At 44.1% G+C, this 23,215-nt stretch overlaps 1 protein-coding gene across 1 annotated transcript in view; it reads left to right on the top strand.

The window, feature by feature from the left end:
• LOC102848538 overlaps positions 1-22,877 on the top strand; it is a 49,400-nt gene extending 26,523 nt beyond the window's left edge. The window contains exons 3-4 of the mRNA XM_006903297.1: positions 4,218-5,246; positions 21,777-22,877. Coding sequence (XP_006903359.1) covers positions 4,218-5,246; positions 21,777-22,877 — 2,130 coding nt within the window. The remainder of the gene's footprint in view (positions 1-4,217; positions 5,247-21,776) is intronic.
• Positions 22,878-23,215: the final 338 nt, after the last annotated feature.

Here is a 23,215-nt window from a genome sequence, read left to right as displayed (position 1 = left end):
AAAAGGTATTTTTAATTAAAAATAATTTAATGTAAAAAAAATGATCGTTCTATTTCTGGCCTCATTTCTGTCACAAGTGCTTATTTTCTGAATACCATTTCTTCTTTACTGTTTCCAGCTTTGGCATTCCAGTTACCAATTATCCTTACTTCATTTTGATTGCATACTTGGTCAATTTTGGATTACAAATTTTTTTATTTTTATTGCCTCTTCTTTAGCTTTAGCTGTTGGTGTGTATATTTGAATAATATTTATATGGACAGGCCTTCCTTGTATGCATGTGGATAATATTCTATCACTCACAACATTGTACTTTAGTGTACAACTTGAAATTGTCTTTGTAATTATGAATGCTACATCATTCTTTCTCTGTTTTTCATTCCCAGCATAACATACCATGTCTGATTCAAAGTGACCAAAGCTAGATAATCTCATCTCACTAATGCCTAGAGTGTCAAGGTCCATGCGTTTCATTTAATTTTTCACAACTTCTAGTTTTCCAACTTATATTTCATACATTCCATGTTTCAACTGTTAAAGGATGTTTGCAGCAGTTTCTCATAGTTTTGATTGACTTCTGATCTGGCCTCTATCTCTACACGGTTTTAACATCAAGGAATGCATATGTCAGGGCTGTATCCTCTCTCCATAACTGTTCTATCTATATGCTGAACAAATAATTTTATTACTTTTTTTTAACAAATCATTTTAGAAGCTAGACTTTATGAATAAAGATAAAGTCAGGATCAGGAAATTTCATCAACAACCTTCATTATGCAGATAATACAACCTTGTTGGCTAGTAGAATGTAGGGAGGACTTGATGCACTTGTTAAAGAAGATCAAAGACTGCAGCCTGCAATATGGATTACTTCTCAATAGAAAGGAAACAAAGATCCTTACCACTGGACTGACAGGCAACAAGCATCATGATAGATGGAGAAAAGATTGAAAGAGTCAATAAATTCATCTTGCTTCGACACACAATCAACACGACTGGCACCAGCAGTCAAGCACTGGGAAAGTCTGTACTCAGGGCAAGAATACCAATTTGAGTACTAATGGGACCTAAATTTACTCCATGGTCTTTTCAATCACTTGCTATGTATCTTAGAACTGAGCAATGAATAAGGATGGCAGGAAAAGACCAATAATACCTTTGAGGTAGTTTGGAAGAGATTGCTGAGTGTCCCATGGAATGCCAAAGGACAAACAGATATTGGAAAAGGTGCAGCTGAAGTGCTATTGGCTCCATCTCAGTCAGGGGGCAAGAATGGTGAAACTGTGTCTCACATAATTACACCATATTGTTAGCAAAGGCTATATCTTTGCTACAGGTATCATGCTTGGAATAGTAGAGGTCAGTAAAATACAGGAAGATCTGCAATGAGATGGACTGACACACTAGCAACAAGCAATCGGAGCAAGTATATCAGAGATTGTGGGGATGGTGCAGGATAAGACATGGTTGAAATCTGATGTCCATAAGGTCACTGAGTTGTACTCAACGTGAGGGCACCTAGCAATAACAACAATCAAAGAAGGCAAAAAAAGCCAGGGTCAGAAAAATATGGACAAGCCACAGGGGTTCCAGGCTGGGACAGGAATACAGTCCATTCCAATGGGGCCAGTGGGGCCACTTGACTGCAACCAATAGGACAAAGAAAGTTCTGATGGTCATTAGGAGATTCATGGGTATGATTCTGATGTGTGAGTGCTCAGGGAACATCTCAGTACTGCTAGTATTAGTGGGGACATGTTTTTTTTTGAAAGATCTCCAATTCTGCTCTAGACCCTAAAGGCACAGACTTTCCTATCTCACAAGAAGGAGACCTATGGGAACAGAGAATGGACCCTCCCTAGAACAGAGTGTATGCCACGGGGGCCAAGTGCCTGCTCTCAGCCCTGGAAGATACCAAGCACAGTTTCTGGGAGAGGTACTGTCCCCTACATCTTTATTTTGGGGGTTACAAGAGGATGTAAGGAGTGAAATGACAGTCTTACAGGTATAGATGGTTCCTTTAACCTTTCACAGATTGTTCCTTTGCACATACAAATCGCCCTGCCCCTTCTATCTGTCCTCCAGTGAAAAGGTGCAGGGTCTAGTCTCATAGGTTGTGGACTGGGCCTCCTGGGTTTCCAGATGAGGATAAAGGGGACCATGAGTTTCAAAACAGACAGATCCCCTGAGCATCATCCCTTGCTTTGAGAGACACCAACGACCTCTCAGTTTGGCTGAGATCTAGGGAACAAAAGGTACCTCCATCATCATAGGGGAGGCTCCCACTCCCAAAAGCAATGGGAAGGACATAGGGAGACCTGGAATCTCAGAAGAGTGAGACTCCAGAGTATTAGCCCCTGCTGTAAGTTCTTGGGGATGCCAACAAGCCCTCAAATCAGCCCTGGGATCTGAAGGGCAAAGGGTGGCTTCTGAGAGCCTCCATCATCCCATGGAGGGACCCTGGCCCTGCAGAGAGTAGAAGTGAGGTGTGAGGGGATACAGGAGCTCAGAACAAAGGGTCTTCCAGAGAGTCCTCTCCTGATGTCAGTTCTGGGAGGACTTGGCTATCTCACAATTCAGACTTACGATCTGAGAGAGTTCAGTCGTTTTTAAAGACAGTAATTTTTAATAAGAATTGTCAACAGGGCCATGATCATTAGTAGAATACTTACTCTGAGTTGTAAAGTACTAAGCTCTATAATGTTAGCGAGGAAGCTCTGTTGTTGATCTAGTGGTAAGAAGCTGTGATGTAATCTCAAAGGCATGTGGTTCAAATCCACCAGCTGCTCCTGGGGAAAAGGATGGGCAATCTCCTCCTGTCAACTTTATTGCCTCTGAAATTTACTGGAGGGTCAGTTATTAGGGTTCCTACTTAATTGCACATGATTGCACAGGGTTTATGAGAATTGTGGAACAGGAGTCGGCTCTCTAAAGATATCATCAACTTTAGATGATTAAGGGTGGTTCCTCGGGGGTGTGACCTGCACAGTATACAACTCCCTGGCTTGTGTCCTCCAGACTTGCACCTGGGGTCGGCAGAACCTGCCCCCTTTGCAGTCTGGAGCCAAGCCGACTGGCTCCCCGACAACCTTTAGATTCATTGGCCTGCTGAAGCTGAAGCTAGGAGTCTCTGAAGACTGGGTTCTGAGACCCTGCGTGCCTGCTGACGACTTGGACACAAGTCTCTCTAGACATACCTCTCTCTCTCGATCTGAATTACGGACCTGAAATTTACCTGCCTCTACAAGCACGTGAGCCATTTTTTTAAATCTCTCTCATTCTCTCCTCTCCCCATCCCTCCTGTCTGTCTGTCTGTCTGTCTCTCCCTCATCTGTTTGATTTGCTTCTCTAGAGAACTCAGCTTGAATCCATGGACTCGATCCTCACCTACGGCCCCTGCTAGGAGTAATGGGAAGGGCTGAGGGCACACTAGGGCCCAGAACACAGAGACCTCTGAAAGAAAGTCCCCCAGCCACAGCTCTTGAGTCCCTCAGCATGGCTCTACCGAGATAGAATCTCATAACATTTCTCCCTAGGACCTCAGGAAGGTGGCGTGAAAGTCGATCGGCAGAGGGAATCACATCTGATCAAGACAAGGGATATCTCAGGTGCTGCTGGGAGTCAAGGTGAGGACTCTGGTGAAGAGAGAAAATACTAACCCCCATAGAAAAAAGGGGGAGGGGCAGGCAAGTTGGGCTGGACCTTGTTCTCAACCCCGAAAGGCCCCAGGGATGGCCAGAGGTGGTATGCCCTCCCAGGCTTCTATGTGGTGGGAGTCAGGGCCAGTGGCTGGCAAGGTGAAAGGTGAATGTTTTGAAGGAGATCTGAGGGTGCCCTCCATTTCAGCATCTCCCATGTCAGTGCTGGGGGATCCCAGACCCCCTCACTGCTCACACGGGGTGATGCCAAGTCAGTAGAGGACAGAGTCCTGTTCTACTAGGTGTCAAGGTGAGGACCCCAAACATGGACCAAGTTCTCACCCACCAGGAAGAGCAGTAATTCCATATCCCTCAACTCCACACACCCCAATGTCACCCTAGAAAATCAGACCTGCACCCCAGGGAGGTGGGCACTTCCCACTTGGGGGATCTTTAAAATAGATTGTCAGGACAACAGGGCATCTGTGAGGTCCAGAGGAAGGCCTCTGTCAGAGCCATCAAGGTTGAATTTCTCAGCTGAGGCTGTTGACTACACACCCCTTCTTCCCTCTTTTCCAGAAGTCAACCACCACGGGCAACCATCAGCCATCCTCCTTCTGGTCGCCAAGACTCATCATGTCGCAGAAGAGTCAGGACTGTGAGCAGAAGCACGGGCTCCAGGAGCAGAGCGAGCCCCAGATCCTGGAGGGGGTGCAGAGCCCAGGGGCTGAGGAGGGGGCGGCTGCCATGGCCTCTACTGCCCCCTCTTCCTCCTCTGCTGAGTGTTCCCTGATCCCGGGACCCCAGGAGGAGGGGACTCCTTTGGGGGCAGAGAGTACACCCCAGAGTCCCCAGGATGCCTCCTCCTCCCCCGAAGGGGCCATGTCAGCTGAGGGCACCAGCAATCAGGAAGGGGCGGGTGCTAGAGCCCCCAGGGCCAGGTCTAATGCTGAGCGCAGGCGCAGAGAAAATCTAGAAAAGAATGTGTGGCTTTTGTTGAATTTCCTGCTCTTCAAGTATCAAAAGCGGGAGAGCACTAATAAGACAGAAATTCTAGCTCTGCTCAGCAGAAGGGATGAGAGATACTTCCCCAGGATCTTTGGGCAGACCTTGGGGATCCTGCAGCTGCTCTTTGGTGTGGAAGTGAAGGAAGTGAACCCCACCTCCCACACCTATGTCCTGGTCCCCTCCCTGGGCCTCACCTATGACCTGATGTCCCAGAGCCATGTGCTGACCTTGCCCAGGAACGGCCTCCTGATCACGGTCCTGTGTGTCATCTTCCTGGAAGGCGGCCATGCCCCTGAGGAGAAGATCTGGGAGGCACTAGACATGATGGAAGTGCGTGCAGGGAGGGAGCACTTCATTTTTGGGGAGCCCCACAGGTTCCTCACTTACAATTGGGTGCAGAAGGGGTACTTGCAGGTCAGACAAGTGCCCAACAGTCAGCCTCCCTGCTACGAGTACCTGTGGGGGCCACAGGCCCACGCAGAAACCAGCGAGCTAAAAGTGATGGAGTATCTGGCCAAGATGAGTGGCACGGACCTGAGTTCCTTCCCAACTGATTACTTTCAGGCTCTGAGAAAGATGGAGGAGGAGAGAGGGCGAGCTGTAGCCGGTGCCCTGTGCAGGTCCTTCGGTTGTGTCCATCACAGGCCACACCCACCACCTCCTAACCCTTAGGCCTGGGGACAAACTTCACCATGAGATTGAAGAGGGTGGTCAGTCCTTGAAGCAGTGGAGGGTGAGGGAGGGCGGGAGGGAGGGGTGGCGCAGAGCATACAGCATGGATTTTGTTCTGATTCTAGAGGGCCCAATGTGGATACTCTTCTGTGTCTTTTTCCTGTAATTTTGCAACTCTTGCTCCTTTTAATAAATGGTTTGAACTTACAAATATAATTTTATAAGTTGTTATTTACCCTTATTTGCTCCTGAATCAAGAAACTGCACAAGGCCTCCATCCTGACGTGTGAACCTACAAAAAAATTGATCAGAAAGGAATATATGATTAGACATCATATGTATGACAGCAATCTGGAACAAGAGCTGCATTTTGGGGTAGGTTATGGGAGGGGGAAAAGAGGAAAGAAAATGTGCAACAATGAAAAAAACTTTAAAAATATATAGTTTACCAAAACCAAGATAAACACAGTATTCATGTTGCAAACATCTAGAAATATTGTAAGATCAGTTTTTATTCCTTTTCTTTCCCCCCCAAAATTAGAAGCTCTGATAGCCTAGTCAGTAGAGAGTTGAGCTGACATCCCAAAGGCAGGCAGTTGGAGTCATCCAGCTGCTTTCTAGGAGAAAGGTAACGTCCTCCCATGTGATTTACCACCACTGAAAACCCGCTGGAGGCTCAGCTGTGAGTCATCTCCACGGCGATGAGGTGCTGTGGTGGTTCTCTGCTGTCATGTTGTTAAAGGCTGGATTTGTGTACCTTGTTCACAAAAGTAGGACAAACTGAATGAAAGCAAGCTCCGCTCACTGAGAGACCCAGGTAAAGAGGGTGTCAGATGGGGAGCTCCAGGAGGGGGGTGCCAAGCACAAATGCCCCCCCACAGCATCCTGGGACCCTGGGGACACAGCTCCTCCTGAGGACTGCCCTGTGAGAGAGAGGTCTGGATGGACAGCTGCTCTTTGGGCTCACGTGGTATTTATTGCCTTACTGAACGCAACCAGTGGTTTACATGGGAGAGGAAGAGATGGAGTGGTTTGGAGGGAGGGAGGGAAGGACTCACATTCAAGGAGTGGCCCCTCACCCAGAGTCAGGGATGATACTCTGGAAGGGAGTGCTTCCTGAGTCTGTGTCAGAAGAGGCATTTTTGGATGAGGAAGTGTTTGGTGTCTTAGGTGACTTCCTGTTCTGTGAGAGGCCTGGAAAAGGAAGACATGTCCAGGGGCAAAGGTGGTGGAGGACATCTGGAATCAGAACAGTCCTAGAAGTAACTGCCATTCATGAGAGAGCCAGTACGTGCCAGTCACTGTGTCCCTTTCCCTAAGCCACACGCACCCACCAGTCCTTCAACACAGGGTTGTCCAAACCCACTCCACAGATGACCATAAGCTGAGGCCCTCGGGGAGATGACAGGGCTGAGGACGAGGGCTGGGACCAGTGCTGGCCACTGAGATGAGTAAAAGGAGAGACGTGGGCCATTCACACACCTCTGCTGACCCCTCTACCTCTGCCTGAGCAGCCTGTGCTTCAGTAGCACCTAGTGCTGGAGCAGCCCCTGCCCCCACCCCAGGCCTGATAATTAGAGATACCTTTCCCTGCAAAGTCTAAGCATGTGAGGAGAAGGAGGATTAAAAACAGGTCTCTGTGCCTTCCTTCATGGACTTTAATTCCATCTGACTCCAAACTTACTCTCTGAATTCTACAGTAAAAACCCATTTACTCATGAGGGAAAGCCAGACAGCAGAGTGTGTGTGTGTGTGTGTGTGTGTGTGTGTGTGTGTGTGAGAGAGAGAGAGAGAGAGAGAGAGAGAGAAAGAGAAGGATAGACGGAAGGAGGGAGGGGAGGGGAAGAGGGGGAGAGGTGCAGTGTTGACACAAGGTCAGAAGGAGAAATACTAATCAAGGGTCCTGGACCCAGGAATGGGCCAGGAATGGAATGATTTCGGAATTTTCCTCTTCATCCTTGCAGTGTGAACATTAGGTGGGGCAGGGTGTGAGTACTCATCTCTTCAGTGGTAATTAAATAACCTCCCTTTGTAATGTCTAGTATCAGCATGCAGATGGAGAAAGCGGTGAACACTTTCAGTGGAGCAGGGTTAGGGTTGACCAGAAAAAACAGGGCATCTCCTCCTTGCCCTTGCTGAAAGGCTGCAATTGGGAAGAAAAGAGGTTTGAAATCTCAGCCCCTGGCTTGAAGAACCCACTGAACATACTGTTCAAAGGAAGAAGGGACCTGTGGAAAGGCAACCAACACACCTGCACCACAGGACTCAAACTCCATACCCACAACGTTCATGGCTGTGGCCTGGAAATTGTGGGCTGTTGATCTCCGCAAACTTCAGGATCTCTCTCTCTTTCATTTCCAACTAGGTGAAATGTAAGGTTACCAAGGAAGGACATACCCAGTTCAGGCCGAGAAAGAAATTTTATTGAGGAGAAACTGCCAGGCTGACTCCAAAGTTGAGATAAGCCTCTACTTAAAGTTAGAGAGGGGTTTTATATTGTCTTACAAGGAAATTGGGGAAGAGAATATTTGCAGTTGTTTTTTTACAAGATAAGGAAGCAGACTGGGGGTTGCAGATAGCTATTCCTTAGACATGGAGATGGAACAGTTTCACATCATTAACAGAGAGAAACAGAGCCACAGCTGCTGCTTCCTGTGGTTTGATCATTTTGGTGGCCATTCTGGGAAAGGAAGGGAGAACAGCTCCAGAGCCCTAACATTCCAGTCTTTTGTTATATGATTGGTGCCATTGAGGTTCTCTTCTGTAAGTACTTCCTGATGGATGGAGGAGACCATCTATAGGAGGGGAAAGGCTTTTAGTTTTATTTAGCAAAGTTGGTAGGTATGATAATGGAGGGAAATGGTTGGTACTCAGTTGATAATACAAGGAGTTTATGGACTGTGTGGTTGGCAAAGGCTCTCATCCGCTCCTGTAGACAAGAATACCCATTCCTATCTCTCTTTTAAACAGTTCTCTCCCTCATCTATTTCAATGCAATATATATCATTGCTCCCCTCCTTTTCTGTCTTCCCTCAACCCTGATTTCAGTCCTGATTTACAATAGTGGCCCTGTGCAATATTTGTACTTTTGTGACTGAGATATTTCACTCAGCATAGTGTCCTCCAGGGTCATCCATTTTGCATAATATTTCACGAGTTCCTTGTTTTTCAATGCAGCATAGTATTCCATTGTGTAAATATACCAGAGCTTCTCTATCCATTTGTTTGTTGATGGGCACTTGGGTTGTTTCCAGCTCTTTGCTATTACAAACAAAGCCACAATAAACATGGGTGTGCATATATCTGCTTGGGTGGCAGTTACGGTTTCTTTAGGGTAATTTCCAGTAATGGAATCGCTGTGTCAAATGGTATTTCTATTTGCAACTTTTTGAGAAAGCACCATACAGCCTTCCATAGTGATTGCACCATTTTACACTCCTACCAACAGTGAATAAGGGTTCCGATTTCTCCACAACCTCAACAGCATTTGATGTTTGCTCTTCTGTCAAATTTTGCTATTCTTACTGGAGTGAGATGATATCTCATAGTTGTTTTGATTCTTCATATGTTTGTTTGCCATCTGAATGTCTTCTTTGGTAAAGTGTCTGTTCATTTCCTGTGCCCATTTTTCAATTGGGTTATTTACTTTTATATTGTTGTGATGCTCGAGTATTTTATAAATTCTAGATATAAGTTCCTTGTCAGACTCAATATTGTGAAAATGACAATACTACCAAAGGCAATTTACACGTTTAATGCAATCTCAATACAAATATCAATTCCATTCTTCAACGAGATGGAAAAGGCAATCTCTAATTTCATTTGGAATGGAAAGAGGCCCTGAATAAGCAAAGCACTCCTGAAAATGAGAAACTAGGTAGGAGGCATCTCACTCTTTGATTTCAAATCCTACTTCACTGCTGTAGTGGTCAAGGCAGTGTGGCACTGGTACAATGACAAACATAAATAAATAAAATAGAATTGAGAACCCAGAAATCAGGCCATCTACCTATGGTCAACTGATTTTGACAAGGAGATGAAATCAGTTAGGTGGGGAAATGACAGCCTTTTTAAACAAATGGTGTTGGCAAAATTGGAAAATTATCTCCAGAAAACTCAAGCAAGACCCACACCTCACTACATACACAAAAACCAACTCAAAGTGGATTATGGACCTAGGACTATAACCAAAGATGATAAACTTCATTAAAGAAAAGCCTGGAAGAACTCTAGAAGTCCTGATCCACAACATAAACAGTCTTCCAAGCATCCTGGAAAATCTACAACCAGGAGAGGATAAAATAGATGAATGGGACATTCTAAGACTTAAATCCCTATGCACATCCAAAAACTTCTCCAACAGGGTAAAAAGGGAAGCCACAGATTGGGAAAAAACATTGGGTCTGACAAGTCTAACATGTCTGAAAGGGACATATTTAAACTTTTAATCCTATGTAATTTAGTAAGTTCTCTCTGTCTTCATATTTATACATGGGTACCAATTTTGTGAGTTTTCATTTGAATGATAGCCCTATTCCTGAGATGTTGCAATGTTATACTTTTTATTAATTTTTATATATTTTCTTGACTTTTTCTTTTGAAAATGTCCCCTTAAATCCACCCCCAGGCACTCAATGGGGAAAAGGTGAGGCAGCCTGGCCCTGTCTAGATTTCACAATGAGATTCTTACATGTTTTGTTCTTCTGTTGTTAGGCGGGCTCCTGTCAATCCCTCTGCTGCAGGAAGCTCAGATTGCCTGCTGGTGCAACAGGTGTGAAGTTGGGGTTGGAATGGCCTGGGTCTTAGCTTCTGACCCTTCATAAAGACCAGCTTGTTCACTCGGACCCCAGTTGGGGTGCAGGGGTTTGATGAGTTGGGGTTTCTCCCCTGCAGTGAAGGAGGCAATGAGTCTCCCTCCAGGCCCTGGTTGTTGAGCTGAGATGACCTCAGCTTTATTGCTTCCTGGATTGTGGAATGAGAGGTGGGACCACCAGAGCTCTGTCGCAGCTGCTTCTGGGAAGAGATAAGAGCATACAGTGGTGCAGATGGTCACTCAAGGGCTCATTTTCTTTTGGAAATAGGCTGTGGCTTATTAACTAGGAATCTCATGTCTGTGGCATCAAACTCATAAAGCACAAAAGAGTGCACAGTGCAGAGAATGTTTCCTCCTCAGCCTTGTCCTCATCCACCCAGTTTTCCTCCCCAGAGACAACCAAATGCCTGTGTACCTTCTCAAGGTGGTCTATGTGTCGGCAAGTGTGCTAGGAAGACTCAATACAGTGAAAATGACAATCCTACCAAAGGCAATCTACACATTCAATGCAATCTCAATACAAATATCAATTCCATTCTTCAACGAGATGGAAAAGGCAATCTCCAATTTCATTTGGAATGGAAAGAGGCCCTGAATAAGCAAAGGACTCCTTAAAAAGAGAAACAAGGTAAGAGGCATCTTACTCCCTGATTTCAAATCCTCTTACACTGCCATGGTGGTCAAGAGAGCATGGTACTAGTACAATGACAGACGACACATAAATCAATGAAATGGAATTGAGAACCCAGAAATCAGCCCATCTACCTATGGTCAACTGATTTTTGGCAAAGAGATGAAATCAGTTAAGTATGGAAATGACAGCACTTTTAACAAATAGGGTTGGCAAAATTGGAAAACTATTTCCAGAAAATTCAAGCAAGATCCACACCTCACATCATACACCAAAACCAACTCAAAGTGGATTAAGGACTTAGGACTAAAACCAAAGATTATTAACTTCATTAGAGAAAAGCTTGGAAGAAACTTAGAAGTACTAATCCACAACATGAACAGTCTTCCAACATCCTGAAAAACCTAAAACCAGGAGAGGATAAAATAGATGAATGGGACCTTCTAAGAGTCAAATCCCTATGTTGTTGTTGTTGTTGTTATGTGCCGTTGAGTCGCTTGCAACTCATAGTGACCCTGTGTACAACAACCCTAAACTCTGTTCTGTCCTGTGCCAATCTCATTGTCTCCGCACTCATACTGATTACCCCAGTCACCAAATCAATCCACCTCCTAAACCCCTATGCACATCCAAAAACTTCTCCAACATAGTAAAAAGGAAAGTCACAAACTGGAAAAATATATTTGGTAATGACATGTCTGAATTTATAGAGTACTCAAGCACCACAAGATAAAGGTAAACAACCCAATTGCAAAATGTGCACAGGATATGAAGAGACGCTTCACCAAAGACATTCAGATGGCGAACAAACACATGAAGAAATGCTCGAAATCCCTAGCTCTAAGAGAGACGCAAATCAAAACAACTATGAGATATCATCTCACGCCAATAAGAACAGCAGTATTCAACAGAGCAGCAAACAACAAATGCTGGCGAGGTTGAGGAGAAACTGGAGCCCTTATTCACTGTTGGTGGGAGTGTAAAATGGTGCAACCACTATGGAAAGCAGTATGGCACTTTCTCAAAAAGTTAGAAATACCATTTGACTCAGCAATTGCACTACTGGAATATACCTAAAGAAATCAGAACTGCCACCCAAATAGATATACACACACCCATGTTTATTGCTGCTTTGTTCACAAAAGCAAAGAGTTGGAAACAACCCAAGTGCCCATCAACAAATAAATGGATAGAGAAGCTGTGGTATGTTCACATAATGGAATATTATGCAGCACTGAAAAACAAAGACCTCATGAACTAGTATACAAAATGGGTGACCATGGCAGACATTTTGCTTAGTAAAATATCTCAGTGACAAAAAGACAAAGACTGCATCATACCACTGTTATAAAACATGGGGGTTTGGGGCAACTATAAAAAGGGGGGATAAATAATGTACATGACACTGAAACAAACGAGGGAGATAAAAAGAATATATGATTAGGTGCCATTGGCATGACAAGAGTTCAGAATAAGAGCTGAACAGTAAAGTGGTCTGGGGTGGAGTGGGTCTGTATAACAGTGAAAGAACTTTTATCCCAAAGAAAAAGCGAACTAGGGGGAAGGGAGGCAGGGAGGAAAATGTGCAAGAATGAATGAATGGAAATCTAAGTTCTTTATAAACTTTCACTACAATATGAATTAAAATTTTTTTTTAAAAAAAAAAGATGTTCAGATGTCATTTAAGGCATTTGCTAAAAGTGAAGTCCTAGGAATGTATAGAATAACAACTGATCTGATTTCAATAAGCAGATATAGCCAAGGACATGCTTGCTATTTGACAGCATGTAACAGTATACACACATGAAAGTCATAGATCTATCCCCGCCTGATGGAAAAATACAAAACCCAAAAACTATCTTCAACATAGAGTTTGGAGTAGGAAAAGCCAAGTTTTCATATAAAATGGTATGTAGGAGATAGAGCTATGAGCAGCCCTGCCTTGCTGTCTTGGAGACTGTGGGGGCTTCTATAAGGGAGGGACAGGACAGAGTAGCATACACATTTTTACAGTATCTTCTTTCTGTTCTTCAGTACTCCTTTGATCAGTAGTCATGTCCTGTACTGTTTGTTCTGGTTTTATCACTATTCTGGAGACAGTTGGTACTATTCACATGCTGTGGATAAAGGGGAGTAACTCTTAGTCATAGATTACAGGAAGAGATGGGAAAGGGCAACTAAAGGACTTTCTTTTCATAATAAAAATGCTTAGTCTTACACTGCTGTTGTTGTTATATACTGTCAATTCAGAACCAACTCATAGCTGACCCTCTACTGGGTTTTCAGAGGCAGAAAATCCCATGGGAGGGATTGCCCCTTTTTCTCTCACAGAACAGCTGATGGATTTGAACTGTGACTGTGTGCCTTCAGGTTTGCAGTGCAGCTTCTTACCAGTAGTCCACCAGAGCCCCCTGGCCTAACTTTAGTTTTTGTTCTTGTTCAGCTCCATCAGTTTGAGTATGACTCATAGTTGACTCTATGAACAACAGACCTGAACCTATCCTATCATGTGCCATACTCATCATCTCTGACACACTTGAGCCCATTGCTACAGTTACTGTAAATCCATCTCATTGACAGTCTTCTTCTCTTTCACTAACCCTCTACCTCTCCAACCATGATGTCCCATTCCAAGGAATAGCCTCATCTAATAAAATGCCCAAACTATGTGAGATGAAGCTAGCTTGGGCATCCTTGCCTCTAAGGAGCACTTTGGCTTCACTTTCTTGAAGACATATCTGTTTTGTTGTTTTTTTTTTTTTGTTTGGGGGATATTGAGTACTTTCTCCAATATCACAACTCAAAAATGTCAATTCTTCTTAATCTTTAGTCATTCTCCAGTTCTCAGATGTACAACAAGTGATTGAAAAGATTATGGCCTCAATCAGATGGACCTTATGGAGAAACTGGAACCCTTATTCATTGTTGGTGAGAGTGCAAAATGGTACAACCACTACAGAAGGCAGTATGGCTCCTTCTCAAATATTTGGAAATATAAATACTATTTGACCCAGCAATTCCACTACTGGGAATAGACCCTAAAGACACCAGGACTGCCACCCAAGCAGATATATGCACATCCATGTTTATTGCTGCTTTGTTTACAATAGCAAAGAGTTGGAAACAATCCAAGTATTCATCAACAAATGAATGGATAGAGAAGCTGTGATATATTCACACAATGTAATACTATGCTGCATTGAAAAACAAGGAACTCATGAAACATTATACAAAACACCTTGATTGAACATGACTGGGTACTAGAAGAAATAAAAAATTAAATCAAAAAGTTTCTTTAAACAAATGACAATGAAAATACAACTTACAAAAACCTCTGGGAAATGGCCAAAACAGTAATTAGAGGTCAATTTATAGCAATAAGCAAACACATTAAAAGACAGGAAAAAATGACTATTGACTCTCTACCGCAATATCTCCAACAAATTGAAAAAGAACAGCAAGAAAACCTCACACCCTCTAAAAAAATGACATTGTAAAAATTAGGGCATAAATAAATGAAATAAAAACCAGAAAAACAATTGAACCATCAACAAAACCATGAGTTGGTTCTTCAAAAAGGTCAACAAAATCAACAAACTTCTTATAAAACTTACAAATGAAAACAAAGACACAAATAATCTGAATAAGAGATGAAACAGGCAATGTCACAACAGAACCCACTAAATAAAGAGGTTAATAATAAACTATACTCAAACAAATATGAAAATCTAGAGAGAATGGACAGGTACTTAGAAGCTCACAACCTACCTGAACTGACACAGACTGAAATAGAACACATGAACAGACCCATTACAAAAGAAGAAATTGAAAAGGTAATAAAACAACTTCCAGGAAAAAAAAAAGCCCTGGACCAGATGGTTTTACAAGTGAATTTTATCAAACATTCAGAGAACTCTCACCAATTCTACATAAAGTATTTTAAAAAAATAGAAAAAGATGGCATTCTCCCAGATTCATGCTATGAAGCAAATATATCCTTGATACCAAAGCCAGGTAAAGACACTACCAAAATAGAAAACTGTAGGCCAATCTCTCTCATGAACATAGATGCAAAAACCCGGAATAAAATCTTGGCCAGTAAAATCCAATGATACATTGAAAATATAACTCACCATGGCCAAGTGGGATTCATAACAGATATGCAAGGATGGTTCAACATAAGAAAATCATCAGTGTAATTCATCACATTAACAAAGAAAGGAACTACATGCTCACATCAATTGCTGTAGAAAAGGCCTTTGACAAAATCCAACACCTTTTCCTGACTAAAACGCTCAACCAAATAGGAATAGAGGAGAATTCCCTCAACATAATAAAAAGTATATACACATACCAGAGAACCAACATTGTTCCCAATGGAGAGAGATTAAAGGCATTTCCTTTGAGAACAGGAACTAGGCAAGGATGCCCACTATCACCTCTCCTATTCAATATTGTATTAGAAATCTTGTTGTTGTTGTTATGTGCCGTTGAGTCGCCTGCAACTCATAATGACCCTATGTACAACAGCCCTAAACTCTGCCCTATCCTGTGCCAATCTCACCACCTACGATACACCTACCCCCATTACCCCAGTCACTGAATGAGTGCATCTCATCGAGGGTCTTCCTCTCCTGCACTGTCCCTCCACTCTCCCAAGCATGACGTCCCTCTCCAAGGACTGGTCCCTCCTTGCAACGTGTCCAAAGTATGTGAGATGAAGCTTCAGAATCCTTACCTCCAAGGAGCAGCCCAGCTTCACCCTCTCCAGGACAAACCTATTTGTGTTCCTAGCAGTCCATGGTATATTTAACACGTCTCCAATACCACAGCTCAAAAGGATCAATTCTCCTTCTATCATTCCTAGTCATTGTCCAGCTCTCTGATGCATAGCAAGTGATTGCAAAGACCATGGCATGTAACAGGCGCACCTTAGTCTCCGGATTGACATCTTTGCACTTCAGCACTTTAGAGAGCTCTCTAACCAGAAGCAATAAGACAAGAAAAGGAAATAAGTAGTATCCAAATTGGCAAAGAGGAGGTAAAGTTATCTCTATATGCAGATGATATGATAGTATACTTAGAAAACCCTAAAGACTCAGCAAGAAAACTACTGGACATAGTTGACCAATTTAGCAAAGTGGCAGGATACAAGATCAACATACAAAAACCAATTGGATTTCTCTACAGTGACAAGGAGAATACAGAACTGGAGCTAAGAAAAACAATACCCATCACAATAGCTAATCACAAGATTAAATACTTGGAAGTAAATCTAACTAGAAACACAAAGGACCTATTCAAAGAAAATTATAAAACATTACTACAAGAAACAAAAAGAGACCTGGAGAAATGGAAGAATATACCTTTCTGTTGGATATGAAGACTCAATATTGTGAAAATGACAATCCTACCAAAGGCAATTTACACGTTTAATGCAATCCCAATACAAATATCAATTCCATTTTTCAACAAGATGAAAAAGGCAATCTTCAATTTCGTCTGAAATGGAAAGAGACCCCAAATAAGCAAAGCACTCTTGAAAAAGAGAAACAAGGTAGGAGGCATCTCACTCCTTGATTTAAAATCCTACTGCACTCCTGTGGTGGTCAAGACAGCGTGGTACTGGTACAATGACAGACATATATATGAATGGAATGGAATTGAGAACCCGGAAATCAGTCCATCTACCTATGACTGAGTGATTTTTAATAAGGAGATGAAATCAGTTAAGTGAAAAAACGACAGCCTTTTTAACAAATGGTGTTGGCAAAATTGGAAAACTATCTGCAGAAAATTCAAGCAAGACCCACAGTTCATACCATACACAAAAACCAACTCAAAGTGGATTAAGGACCTAAGACTAAAACCAAGGACTATAAATTTAATCAGAGAAAATCTTGGAAGAACTCTAGAAGTCCTAATCCACATGAACAGTCTCTCAAGCATTCTGAAAAACCTACAACCAGGAGACAATAAAATAGATGAATGGGACCTTCTAAGAATCAAATCCCTATGCACATCAAAAAACTTCTCCCACAAGGTAAAAAGGGAAGCCACATACTGGTGAAAAATATTTGCTAATGACATGCTGGATATAAGGGAATTATATATAGAATTTATAGAATATTAGAGTACTGCAACAAGATAAAGGTAAACAACTCAATCACAAAATGAGCACAGGATATAAACAGACACTTCACCAAAGAAGACATTCAGATGGTGAACAAACACATGAAGAAATGTTCAAAATCCCTAGCTCTAAGAGAGATGCAAATCAAAACAACTATGAGATATCATCTCACTGCAATACAAAAGCAAAATTTAACAGAGCAGCAAGCAATCAATGCTGGCAAGGTTGTGGAGAAACTAGAAACCTCATTCACAGTTGCTGGGAGTGTAAAATGGTACAGCCACATTGGAAGGCAGTATAGCACCTTCTCAAAAAGTTGGAAATAGAAATACCATTTGACCCAACAATTCCACCACTGGGACTATACCTTGAAGAAGCCAGAGCTTCCACCCAAACAGATTTATGCACACCCATATTTATTGCTGCATTGTTCACCATAGCCAAGTGATAGAAACCACTCGTGTCCATCAACAAACAAATGGATAGAGAAGCTGTGGTATATTCACACAATGGAATACTATGCAGCACTGAAAACAAAGAACTCATAAAATATTATACAAAATGGGTGATTCTGGAGGACATTATGCTGAGTGAAATACCTCAGTCACAAAAAGACAAATACTGCATAATACCACTATTATAGAACAAGACTAATATGGGAATTCAGGGGAATTAAGAAAAGAGGGGATAAATAATGTACTCAGCATTGAAACAGACAAGAGAGAGAACTGTGTAAAAGGAACATATGAGTAGGTATTACTGGCATGACAAGAGTATAGAATAAGAGTTGCATAGTGAAGTGGTCAGGTGGGGGGCACTGTATAACAATGAAAGAACTTTTTTTTCCAAAGGAAAAAAGTGAACTGGGGCGGCGGTAGGGAGGAAAACGTACAACAATGAATGAACGGAAATCCATGTTCTTTATAAACTTGCATTAAAATAAAAAAAGAATACTATGCAGCATGCAGGAGCAATGATTTTGAAAATTACTACCTAACTATGGAGGGACTGGAGAGCATTATACTAAGTTAACTCAGTCCCATAAAGACAAATGCTTCATAAGACCATTATTGTAGAAACAGAAAACTAGTAAAATGTGTAGGAGGATCCAAGTGGGGGAGGGTAGGCTGGGCAGAGGGGTGACGATGGGCAGGGGAGTAATCATAGGGTCACACAATTTCATGCACAGAGCGAGGGCTAGGTAAAGGAAATGGGAAAGATCTTATACAAACTTTATCTGCAAACCAATATCAAATTTAAAAAAGAAAGATGTGTTTCGGGGCTATATACTCTCTCCATAACTTTTCAACTTATATACTGAGTAACTAATCTGAGAAGCTGGAATTTAAAAGAATCTGGACTTTATCAACAACCTTCATTATTCAAATGACACAACCTTACTGGCTGGCAGAAAGTGAAGAGGACTTGAAACACTTGTGGTAGAAGATCAAAGAGTACAGCCTACAATATAGATTACATATGAAGCAAACATCCTTTTCACAGGGCTAATAAGCAACACCATGATAGATGGAGAAAAGATGGAAACAGTCAATAAATTAATCTTCCTTAAATCAATTATCAACAACATTGATACCAGCAGTCAAGATCAAAAGATATATTGCACTGGCAAGTCTGTACTCAGGCACCTCTCCAATTTGTTGAGGAGCAATGATGTCCGTTTGAGGACTAAGGTGCACTTACTTAGGCCATGGTCTTTTCAATTACCTGCTATGCATCTGAGAACTGAATCATGACTAAGGATAAAGAAAGATCAATGTCTTTGAGTTGTAATGTTAGAGAAGAGTGCTAAGTTGCATGGAATGCCAAAGGAACAAAAGGATATTTATTAGTGAAAGTGCAGCCAGTGTGTTCCGTGGAGGCAAGGATGATGAATCTTCATCTTACATAATTTGAGCATGTTACTAGAAGAGGCTATTCCTTGGAAAATCCGATGATCAGCAAAGGTGAGGAAGACTCCCGACCAGGGGGATTGCCACAGTGACTGCAGTAACGGGACCGAGTATATCAGAGATCGTGAGGATGGCACAGGACAGGACATGATTCAGACCTGCTGTGCATAGGATTGCTGTGAGTCATAGTCATCGTGCTTGGCCCTAACAACAACAACAATGCATGAAGACTGGATAAGCCAGGTACGGAAAAATGTGGACAAGCCATAGGGCTTCAGGTTAGGGCAGGAAGGAAACAGTCAATTCCAATGGGGCCAGTGGGGCCCTGCAAAATTCTGATTGTCATTAAGAAATTCATGGGTATGATTCTGATGCCTGAGCGCTCAGGTAACATCTCAGGAATGTTAGTACTGAGCACTTGGTGGGGACATGTTTCTTTGAAAGGTCTCCACTCCTGCCCTGGACCTTAAAGACAGACTTTCCTATCTAACAAGAAGGAGACCTACAGGAACAGAGAATGGACCCTCCCTAGAACAGAGTGTATGCCACGGGGGCCAAGTGCCTGCTCTCAGCCCTGGAAGATACCAAACACAGTTGCTGGGAGAGGTACTGTCCCCTACATCTTTATTTTGGGAGTTACAAGAGGATGTAAGGAGTGAAATGACAGTCTTACAGGTATAGATGGTTCCTTTAACCATTCACAGATTGTTCCATCACCATGCAAATGATCCTGGCCCTACTACATGTCCCTGGGAATTCCTAACTATGGGCACAATAGGTGATGGTTGTGGAGGAAAGGTGATATGGTTTTCTGGAAGAAAGAAACCAAGGGTCTCCTCAACTTCCAAGTGAGGATTGAGGAGACCATGATTTTAAAATAGATAGACCCCATGAGTATCAATCCCTGATTTCAGTTCAGGGAGATACTAGTGTCTCCTAAATTTGGCTGGGATCTGAGGGACAAAAGGCACTTCCATTACCACAGGGGAGCCAAAAGCAATGGATAGGACATAGGAGACCTGGAATCTCAAAAGAGAGAGAATCTCAGAGTATCAGGTCCTGGGGTTCTAGGGAATACCAGCAACCCCTCCAATAATCCTTGCAGTCTGAAGGACAAACGGTATCTTCTGAGAGGTCAGCCTCTATCATTGCATGGAGTGGTCCTGGCCCTGCTGGGAATAGAAGGGAGTTGTGAGGGGATACAGGAGCTCCAAACAAAGGGTCTTCCAGAGAGTCCACTCCCGATGTCAGTCCTGGGCAGTCTCAACTACCTCTTAATTCAGACTCAGGATCTGAGAGGGTTCAGCCATGTGATTTTTAATATGGCTTGTCAATGTGGTCATGAGGTTGACTAAAATACCTTGGGTGGTAAAATACGTCTATGATGTTAGTGAGGAAGCTCCGTGGGTCTAATGGTAAGATTGTGATACAATCACAAAGGCATGTCTTCAAATGCTCCTGTGGAGGATGGGCAATCTCCTGCTGTGCACTTTACTGCCTCTGAAAATTTGCTAGAGGGTTCACTACGAGTGGGTTCCCACTCTACTGTACTCAACAGCATGTGACTGGTGAGGCAAGGTGGACTAGGGCCAGTTCTCTAAAGACAGAATGAGCTTTATCTGATTAAGGTTGGTTCCACGGGGGGTATGACCTGCATAGTATAAAAGGTTGAGCTCTCCAGCAAGAAGCTACAGCCCTTTCCACTCATCTGAAAGTGAATCCCTGGCTTGTGTCCTCCAGACTTGCACCTGGGGTCGGCAGAACCTGCCCCCTTTGCAGTCTGGAGCCAAGCCGACTGGCTCCCCGACAACCTTTAGATTCATTGGCCTGCTGAAGCTGAAGCTAGGAGTCTCTGAAGACTGGGTTCTGAGACCCTGCGTGCCTGCTGACGACTTGGACACAAGTCTCTCTAGACATACCTCTCTCTCTCGATCTGAATTACGGACCTGAAATTTACCTGCCTCTACAAGCACGTGAGCCATTTTTTTAAATCTCTCTCATTCTCTCCTCTCCCCATCCCTCCTGTCTGTCTGTCTGTCTGTCTCTCCCTCATCTGTTTGATTTGCTTCTCTAGAGAACTCAGCTTGAATCCATGGACTCGATCCTCACCTACGGCCCCTGCTAGGAGTAATGGGAAGGGCTGAGGGCACACTAGGGCCCAGAACACAGAGACCTCTGAAAGAAAGTCCCCCAGCCACAGCTCTTGAGTCCCTCAGCATGGCTCTACCGAGATAGAATCTCATAACATTTCTCCCTAGGACCTCAGGAAGGTGGCGTGAAAGTCGATCGGCAGAGGGAATCACATCTGATCAAGACAAGGGATATCTCAGGTGCTGCTGGGAGTCAAGGTGAGGACTCTGGTGAAGAGAGAAAATACTAACCCCCATAGAAAAAAGGGGGAGGGGCAGGCAAGTTGGGCTGGACCTTGTTCTCAACCCCGAAAGGCCCCAGGGATGGCCAGAGGTGGTATGCCCTCCCAGGCTTCTATGTGGTGGGAGTCAGGGCCAGTGGCTGGCAAGGTGAAAGGTGAATGTTTTGAAGGAGATCTGAGGGTGCCCTCCATTTCAGCATCTCCCATGTCAGTGCTGGGGGATCCCAGACCCCCTCACTGCTCACATGGGTCTCAGCGAGGTGAGCGTCTAGGTTGGAGGGGGTGATGCCAAGTCAGTAGAGGACAGAGTCCTGTTCTACTAGGTGTCAAGGTGAGGACCCCAAACATGGACCAAGTTCTCACCCACCAGGAAGAGCAGTAATTCCATATCCCTCAACTCCACACACCCCAATGTCACCCTAGAAAATCAGACCTGCACCCCAGGGAGGTGGGCACTTCCCACTTGGGGGATCTTTAAAATAGATTGTCAGGACAACAGGGCATCTGTGAGGTCCAGAGGAAGGCCTCTGTCAGAGCCATCAAGGTTGAATTTCTCAGCTGAGGCTGTTGACTACACACCCCTTCTTCCCTCTTTTCCAGAAGTCGACCACCACGGGCAACCATCAGCCATCCTCCTTCTGGTCGCCAAGACTCATCATGTCGCAGAAGAGTCAGGACTGTGAGCAGAAGCACGGGCTCCAGGAGCAGAGCGAGCCCCAGATCCTGGAGGGGGTGCAGAGCCCAGGGGCTGAGGAGGGGGCGGCTGCCATGGCCTCTACTGCCCCCTCTTCCTCCTCTGCTGAGTGTTCCCTGATCCCGGGACCCCAGGAGGAGGGGACTCCTTTGGGGGCAGAGAGTACACCCCAGAGTCCCCAGGATGCCTCCTCCTCCCCCGAAGGGGCCATGTCAGCTGAGGGCACCAGCAATCAGGAAGGGGCGGGTGCTAGAGCCCCCAGGGCCAGGTCTAATGCTGAGCGCAGGCGCAGAGAAAATCTAGAAAAGAATGTGTGGCTTTTGTTGAATTTCCTGCTCTTCAAGTATCAAAAGCGGGAGAGCACTAATAAGACAGAAATTCTAGCTCTGCTCAGCAGAAGGGATGAGAGATACTTCCCCAGGATCTTTGGGCAGACCTTGGGGATCCTGCAGCTGCTCTTTGGTGTGGAAGTGAAGGAAGTGAACCCCACCTCCCACACCTATGTCCTGGTCCCCTCCCTGGGCCTCACCTATGACCTGATGTCCCAGAGCCATGTGCTGACCTTGCCCAGGAACGGCCTCCTGATCACGGTCCTGTGTGTCATCTTCCTGGAAGGCGGCCATGCCCCTGAGGAGAAGATCTGGGAGGCACTAGACACGATGGATGTGCATGCAGGGAGGGAACACTTCATTTTTGGGGAGCCCCGCAGGCTTCTCACTCATGACTGGGTACAGAATGGGTACCTTGAGGTCAGACGAGTGCCTAACAGTCAGCCTCCTTGCTATGGGTACCTGTGGGGGCCACGGGCCTATGCAGAAACCAGTGAGCTAAAAGTCATAGAGTATCTGGCCAATATCAGTGGCAGGGACTTGAGTTCCTTCCCAGGTCATTACATGCGGGCTCTGAGAGAGGCGGAGGAGGAGAGAGGGCGAGCTGTAGCCAGAGCCTTGTACAGGTCCTTTGGTTGTATCCATCCCAGGCCACACCCACCACCTCCTAACGCTTAGGCCTGGGGACAAACTTCACTGCTAAGAGAGCAATCAGCCACTGAAGCAGTGGAGGGTCAGAGAGGTCAGGAGGGAGGGGTGGCGGAGCATATAGCATGATTTTGTTTTGATTCTAGCGAGCCCAATGTGGTTACTCTTCTGTGTCTTTCTCCAGCAATTTTTCAACTCTTGTTCCTTTTAATAAGTGGTTTAAACACCAGGATATCATTTTATAAGTTATATTATTTACCCTTATTTGCTCCTGAGTCAAGCAACAGCACAAAGCTTCCATCCTGATGTGTGAACCTACAAAAAATTGATCAGAAAGGAATATATGATTATACATTATATGTATGACA

This window comes from Elephantulus edwardii, unplaced genomic scaffold (assembly GCF_000299155.1).
Source record: "Elephantulus edwardii isolate Elephantulus edwardi_28Jun2011 unplaced genomic scaffold, EleEdw1.0 scaffold00556, whole genome shotgun sequence".
Taxonomy (NCBI): Eukaryota; Metazoa; Chordata; class Mammalia; order Macroscelidea; family Macroscelididae; genus Elephantulus; species Elephantulus edwardii.
The sequence above is the reverse complement of the archived record's forward strand: the minus strand, read 5'-3'. Positions and strand labels throughout refer to the sequence as shown.